Here is a 7500-nt window from a genome sequence, read left to right on the forward strand (position 1 = left end):
CTGTCTGGCCTCTTTCTGTGAGAAACACCTTCAGCTTCATTATGAATCAGAGACATTCAAGAAACACAAGCTGGTGGAGCCGTCCAAGAAGCTCCCGGAGAACGTCTGCTCTCATCACGATGAGGTGATGAAGATTTTCTGCCGTACTGATCAGCAGCTTATCTGTTCTCTCTGCTTAATGGATGAACATAAAGGCCACAACACAGTCTCAGCTGCAGCAGAGAGAGCTGAGAGGCAGAGAGAGCTCGAGGGGAGTCGACAAAACATCCAGCAGAGAATCCAGGACAGAGAGAAAGATGTGAAGCTGCTTCAACAGCAGGCGGAGGCCATCAATCTCTCTGCTGATAAAGCAGTGGAGGACAGCGAGAAGATCTTCACCGAGCTGATCCGTCTCCTGGAGAAAAGAAGCTCTGATGTGAAGCAGCAGGTCAGATCCCAGCAGAAAAGTGACGTGAGTCGAGTCAAAGAGCTCCAGGAGAAGCTGGAGCAGGAGATCACTGAGCTGAAGAGGAAAGACGCTGAGCTGAAGAAGCTCTCACACACAGAGGATCACAGCCAGTTTCTACACAACTACCCCTCACTGTCACCACTCAGCCAATCTACATCCAGCATTCAGATCCGTCCTCTGAGCTGCTTTGAGGACGTGACGGCGGTCGTGTCAGAAGTCAGAGATAAACTACAGGACGTCCTGAGAGAGGAGTGGACAAACGTCTCACTGACAGGGACTGAAGTGGACGTTTTACTGCCACAACCAGAGCCCAAGACCAGAGCTGGATTCTTAAAATATTCACGTGAAATCACACTGGATCCAAACACAGCAAACACACAGCTGTTATTATCTGAGGAGAACAGGAAAGCTACAGTAATGAGTCAACATCAGTCTTATTCTAGTCACCCAGACAGATTCACTGACTGGCCTCAGGTCCTGAGTAGAGAGAGTCTGACTGGACGTTGTTACTGGGAGGTGGAGACGAGAGGAAGAGTTTACGTAGCAGTCGCATACAAGAATATCAGCAGAGCAGGGAGGTCGGATGAATGTAGATTTGGATACAATGACAAATCTTGGGCGTTATATTGTACCAACAACATTTATACATTTTATTTCAACAAAGTCCAAACTCCCGTCTCAGGTCCTGGGTCCTCCAGAGTAGGAGTGTACCTGGATCACAGTGCAGGTATTCTGTCCTTCTACAGCGTCTCTGGAACCATGACTCTCCTCCACAGAGTCCAGACCACATTCACTCAGCCCCTCTATGCTGGACTAATGTTTTATTATTGGTCTGGAGTCTCTGCTGAGTTGTGTAAACTGAAGTAGACAGAAGTCATTTAAGGGTTAACGTCTGTGTTTTTTTGTTTGTGACATTCTATGTTTTCAGCGTTTTGTTTTGTCGTTTTTGGAGCGCTAACCAGGAAACGGGGAACACACACACACACACACACACACACTTTTAGCGGTAATGGGATTGATAGCTAGCCCAATGATCAATGTGTTTTCATTTAAATGGACATTTTATAATCATGTTTATTTTGTACTGTTAACTGTCTCCATGGTAAGCTGCCTTAACATTCGCTCCGTTGTAGAGTTATTTTGGGTAAAAGTGTGTTTTGTATGTATTCATCTTCAGCATTCAGTTACTTGAGTAAATGCAGTATGTTGATTTGGTTTCTTTCATGGTTTTAGATGGTGTTTTTCTCTTCATTTGTTGTCAACATGTGAGAACTGTGACCCATCAGCTGGTTGGAGCCAGAGAGAGACGGAGGACTAGATAGACAGAGAGATACACACATATATATACATATATACATATATACACACACATACATACACACACACACACACACACTAGCTGTGACTAAGCATTATCTGGCTTTGAGACATGCTTTTATTTTGAAAAAGTAAAATATCTTTGACTGTATTATTGCATGTCTCATATAGTCTTCTCATTGTGTGTCTGTGTGTGTTTGTGTTAAGTGTGTGTGCGTCTGTGTGCTGGTGCGTCTGTGTGTGTGTGTGTGTGTGTCTCTGTGTGCGTTTGTGTTAACTGTGTGTGCTTGTGTGTGTGTGTGTGTCTGTCTCTGTGTGTGTCTGTCTCTGCGTGTCTGTGTGTGTGTGTGTGTGTCTTTGTCTCTGTGTGTGTCTGTGTCTCTCTGTGTCTGTGTGTGTGGGTCTCTGTGTGTGTGTGTGTGTGTGTGTGTGTGTGTGTGTGTGTGGGGCTCAACATAAAAAAACATCCCCAGTAGATCAGAGTGTTACTGGCCCTGAAAGAAATATCATAGGTGTGATTGGCAAAGGACAAAAAAGCAGGAAAACACCATGAAGCTTCAGAAAATGGTTATAACCAGCTATATTATATATATAAAATGTATTCATACCTAATACGCATATTCTTGTTATGATATTTTCACTTTCTTACTATGTAATGCTATATTATTTACATGTATTAGTGTAAGCAAACTCCTAAAAAAACATGGAAAATCCATAATGATAACTAGATGGGTACTTAACTAGAAAATGATCTCAGATTAGGGGCCAGTTCACTGAGGAGTGATGGGTAAAGTCTTGATTACTGAAACCTAATCAGTGTCCTGATTGGTGGGAAATGCTTGCAGAAAGAAAGGCCTGTTGTCAGGTAAACATGTCACTGTCAAAGAGCCTGAAGCCAAAGGTTGTGGAAAACAGCAGCTGTAATGATGACTGGACTGATAAGTAGGCCTGCACGATTAATCGTTACAAAATCACAATCTCAATTCACCATTTAATATTTAAATAACTGCGGTTCATTTAATGTTACGAGCCGACTGGATCACTACTACTGTCTTCTGTGAGTTTTAAACATAGACGGTATAAAACAGGTTTTAAAGAGCTCCCAGCGCTGCAGAGCTCTCCCTTCTCTTCATTGAAGCCTCTGTGTTTAAAGGCTGCTGGTGATGATCAATGTGCTAAAGGTGTCGAAAATAATCTGCTTGGTGCTGTTTTGTTCTGTCATGGTTCACGTGACACTAGCATTCATCCTGTATGCCTCATTTCAAATAAGACAATTACAAAAATAATCGGCAACATCAACAAGAATGAAGAACGCAGCGTCGTTCACGTGCATATTAAGTAGCCACATGAATCTGTTTTGGTCTTATAATACATCCACAGGTTTACCGCTCCAGCGGAGAGGCTGGCTCGTTTATTAGACAGCAGCTACGTTTATAAGAGTTCTGTCTAAAGTTCAAGATCCGTTGCAAGCTAATATAAAGAGTTAGACTACAAACTGACAGCTTTCATTGTAGCTTGTTTGTAAAAAGTCACCGTTTGCAGAGTAGAGCTGTGTTAGCAGAGTAGAGCTGTGTTAGCAGAGCAGAGCTGTGTTAGCAGAGTAGAGCTGTGTTAGCAGAGCAGAGCTGTGTTAGCAGAGCAGAGCTGTGTTAGCAGAGCTGTGTTAGAGTAGAGCTGTGTTAGCAGAGCAGTGTTAGAAGTAGAGCTGTGTTAGCAGAGCAGAGCTGTGTTAGCAGAGCAGAGCTGTGTTAGCAGAGTAGAGCTGTGTTAGCAGAGCAGAGCTGTGTTAGCAGAGCAGAGCTGTGTTAGCAGAGTAGAGCTGTGTTAGCAGAGTAGAGCTGTGTTAGCAGAGCTGTGTTTGCAGAGCAGAGCTGTGTTAGCAGAGCTGTGTTAGCAGAGCTGTGTTAGCAGAGTAGAGCTGTGTTAGTAGAGTAGAGCTGTGTTAGCAGAGCAGAGCTGTGTTAGCAGAGCAGAGCTGTGTTAGCAGAGCAGAGCTGTGTTAGCAGAGTAGAGCTGTGTTAGCAGAGCAGAGCTGTGTTAGCAGAGTAGAGCAGTGTTAGCAGAGCAGAGCTGTGTTTAGCAGAGCAGAGCTGTGTTAGCAGAGTAGAGCTGTGTTTGCAGAGCAGAGCTGTGTTAGCAGAGCAGAGCTGTGTTAGCAGAGTAGAGCTGTGTTTGCAGAGCGCGGTGGACAAGAGTGGACAGTGCAGACAGAGCAGACTGAGATATGGGTTTCTACAGGTTTATTCCTGTAGAACAGGTAGGTGGGTATGGAGGAGTAGTGACTCTTTAATCATGGAGGGTTTATTGTCGGCTACTTACAGTAACGAGTGTAGCGTTAGTTCATCTGCGGTAAATAATCCTCGGTCCTCGGCCCTGCTCTGGGTGTGTGTGTGTGTGTGTGTGTGTGTGTGTGAAGCGCGGGCATCGCTGTTCAGAATCCCATCTATCCTCCAAAAATGCAACGCTTGTATCCAAATGAATTGGTTATAAATTACCTGAGGTGAAAATGTGAAATGTTAGATAACATTCACACGCTTCGCGCCACTCGGTAGGACGTTTGCTGATGCAGCAGACAGAGCCACAGTCACTGGCCAATCAACTAGCCCAACATATGTTTTCACTGGCCCCGGGCCATGGGGGCACTGCTTATGTCGAGCCTTGCTGTGTGTGTGTGTGTGTGTGTGTGTGTGTGTGTGTGTGTGCGTCTGTCTGTCTGACTGCGTGTGTGCGTCTGTGCGTGCGTGTGTGTCTGTGCGTGTGTGTCTGTGCGTGTGTGTCTGTGCGTGTGTGTCTGTGCGTGTGTGTCTGTGCGTGTCTGTGCTGACAGAACTCTGACCTGATGCTCTTCAGCTGCGTGTCCAGCTCGTCTGCGTACATGGTCATCTTCTTGGTCTTTTTGGGCGATGGCGTGGAGATCATCTTCAGCTCCAGGTCGTAGTCCATCTCGTCTGACTCCGACCAATGGGACGGGGAGCGCTCGGCGCGGCCGCGGAGACCCCCACCCAGCGGGCGCACGCCTCCGCCCCGCTCCTTCTCCGCTCGCTCCTTGTACTCCACCACTCGGTCGTCCTCCTCCATGTCCTCGTCTCCGTCCTCTTCTTCCTCCTCCTCCTCTTCTTCTTTGATTGGCTCCTCGGGCAGGTTCACCAGGTCCGCTGGAGGAAACAACAAGACGAGTCAGAACCAGATGGGACAGTTTGTTTAAAACACTTAAATAAATAAAACAGGCTAATTTATATAGTGTGGTTAAAACTCACTATTTACTGTACATGATTTACAGCTAATATGTGAGAAACGCACACGACCTGAGAGTGTGTGTGAGAGTGTGTGTGTGTGTGTCCTTATATGCTTGACAGTAATTCAGTTTACACCTGGTTGGTGACTCGTCATGGGGACCTTTTAGTTAAAGAGGAAGATCCTTTTAGTTTAACATGAAACAGTCCCGAAATCACCATCACCAAACTACACCAGACTCCATGTAAATAATCAGGACTTTTATCATCGTAAAACACACTTCATTCAAAGTGGACAGAAACTAAATAAAACTACCAAAAGCCGTCTTGGTTCATCTTTCCACTGTTCCAACAATCACCACTCTGGTTTGGTTGAAATAAACCCTTAATTCACCCATTTACATGTGGAAATATGCTGGCTCTATACACGCTAAAAGTCCTGATTATTTACATGGAGTCTGGTGGAGATATGCTGGCTCTATACACGCTAAAAGTCCTGATTATTTACATGGAGTCTGGTGGAGATATGCTGGCTCTATACACGCTAAAAGTCCTGATTATTTTCATGGAGTCTGGTGTAGTTTGGTGATGGTGATTTCGGGGCCGTTTCATGTTAAACTAAAAGGATCTTCCTCTATCTCTGTAGGGATCCTTTCATAATGCTGTCAGACATTTAGAATAATAATAATCTGAGTCTGAACTTTTAGTGGCGATTGTTGGAACAGTGGAGGCGAGGCTGTTGTGTAGTTGGTGTTTACCCGAGTGCCGGTGTGTGTACGGTGGCGTGTGTCCCAGGTTGTCTCCGATCAGAGGCTTCTTGCTCTTGATGACGTCTCGCTGGATCCGCCGGTTGTGAAACCTCCTCTTCCTGAGGGGACAGAGGACAGTTAGGATCACGCTACAGAGGACACATTAACAAATCAGACTTCTTCTGAGAAACTGACTCAGCAATTTCAATTATTTTTTTCCTGTGTGTGTCTGTGTGTCTGAGTGAGTGTCTGAGTGTGTGTGTGTGTGTGTGTGTCTGAGTGTGAGTGTGTGTCTGTGTGTGTGAGTGTGTGTCTGTGTGTGTGAGTGTGTGTCTGTGTGTGTGTCTGTGTGTGTGTGTGTGTGTGAGTGTGTGTCTGTGTGTGTGAGTGTGTGTCTGTGTGTGTGAGTGTGTGTCTGTGTGTGAGTGTGTGTCTGTGTGAGTGTGTGTGTGTGTGTGAGTGTGTGTGTCTGAGTGTGTGTCTGTGAGTGTGTGTGTGTCTGTGTGAGTGTGTGTGTGAGTGTGTGTGTGTGTGTGTCTGAGTGTGAGTCTGTGTGTGTGTGTGTATGTGTGTGTGTGTGTGTGTCTGAGTGAGTGTATGTGTGCGTGTGAGTGTGAGTGTGTGTGAGTGTGTGTGTGTGTGTGTGTGTGTGTGTGTGTGTGTGTGTGAGTGAGTGTATGTGAGTGTGTGTGTGTGTGTGAGTGAGTGTATGTGAGTGTGTGTGTGTATCTGAGTGTGAGTGTGTGTATCTGAGTGTGAGTGTGTGTGTGTGTGTCTGAGTGTGAGTGTGTGTGTCTGAGTGTGTGTATGTGTGTGTGTATGTGTGTGTGTGTATGTGAGTGTGTGTGTGTGTGTGTGTGTGTGAGTGTGTGTGTGTGTGTGTGTGTGTCTGAGTGTGTGTCTGTGTGTGTCTGAGTGTGAGTGTGTCTGTGTGTGTGTGTGTGTGTGTGTGTGTGTGTGTGTGTGTGTGTGTGTGTGTGTGTGTGTGTGTGTGTGTGTGTGTGTGTGTCTGAGTGTCTGAGTGTCTGAGTGTGTGTGTGTGTGTGTGTCTGAGTGTGTGTGTGTGTGTGTGTGTGTGTCTGTGTGTGTGAGGGTTCTTTTTGTTTATCAAATAAGATCAAATGTGACTGCTGCTGTGTTTAGGTTCTTCCACTGAGTCTCACCAGGAGTTGCTGAGGATTCCCTTCATGCCTCCATAGTTTGGGTTTCCGTACTTCATGTAGTATCTGCTGCGGCGAGCGGCGCCCAGCTCCTTCTTATCATCTGGAGACAAACACACAGAACCACTGAATGCCTCTTCATGTTTATTCATTTGTCTTCAATGCTACGGACCTGGTTTCATATCGGCCTGGAACAATTATTAACGCTCCTTGACCCATTTTCTATATCAGAATAAATCTGAATTAAATACACCATCAGTTCACTAGTTTCACTGGATTTGGGTGTTTTAGTAAATGTTACAGACTTTGGAGAGAAACTAATTGAAAAAACGTGACAAAAATGTCAGAAAAAGCTTTAAAAAAAAACATAAAAAAGGTGCTGAAAAAACCAAAGACATCGGAAAAAGTGACAAAAGCTGGGTGCCTGGGTGGCCTAGTGGTAGAGGGACCGCCCATATAAACAGGCTCAGTCCTTGACGCAGAAATTGCAGGTTTGATTCTGACCTGCGGCACTTTGCTGCATGTCAAAATCTCGTTTCAGACATCCAATATTTCCACCGTATAAACTCATCTTAAAAGCACATCAGAACATC

At 45.4% G+C, this 7500-nt stretch overlaps 2 protein-coding genes across 2 annotated transcripts in view; one reads left to right on the plus strand and one right to left on the minus strand.

The window, feature by feature from the left end:
• Positions 1 to 1658, plus strand: part of LOC144513811 (tripartite motif-containing protein 16-like) — a 2067-nt gene extending 409 nt beyond the window's left edge. Inside the window, exon 1 of the mRNA XM_078244983.1 lies at positions 1 to 1658. This exon is cut by the window's left edge and continues 409 nt beyond it. Coding sequence (XP_078101109.1) covers positions 1 to 1315 — 1315 coding nt within the window. The 3' untranslated portion in view covers positions 1316 to 1658.
• Positions 1 to 7500, minus strand: part of ncbp3 (nuclear cap binding subunit 3) — a 17718-nt gene that overhangs the window by 4752 nt on the left and 5466 nt on the right. Inside the window, exons 8-10 of the mRNA XM_078244982.1 lie at positions 6911 to 7010; positions 5757 to 5866; positions 4602 to 4920 (exon numbers count right to left, since the gene is read on the minus strand). Of these exons, the coding sequence (XP_078101108.1) occupies positions 4602 to 4920; positions 5757 to 5866; positions 6911 to 7010 (529 nt within the window). The remainder of the gene's footprint in view (positions 1 to 4601; positions 4921 to 5756; positions 5867 to 6910; positions 7011 to 7500) is intronic.

This window comes from Sander vitreus, unplaced genomic scaffold (genome assembly GCF_031162955.1).
Source record: "Sander vitreus isolate 19-12246 unplaced genomic scaffold, sanVit1 ctg349_0, whole genome shotgun sequence".
Lineage (NCBI taxonomy): Eukaryota > Metazoa > Chordata > Actinopteri > Perciformes > Percidae > Sander > Sander vitreus.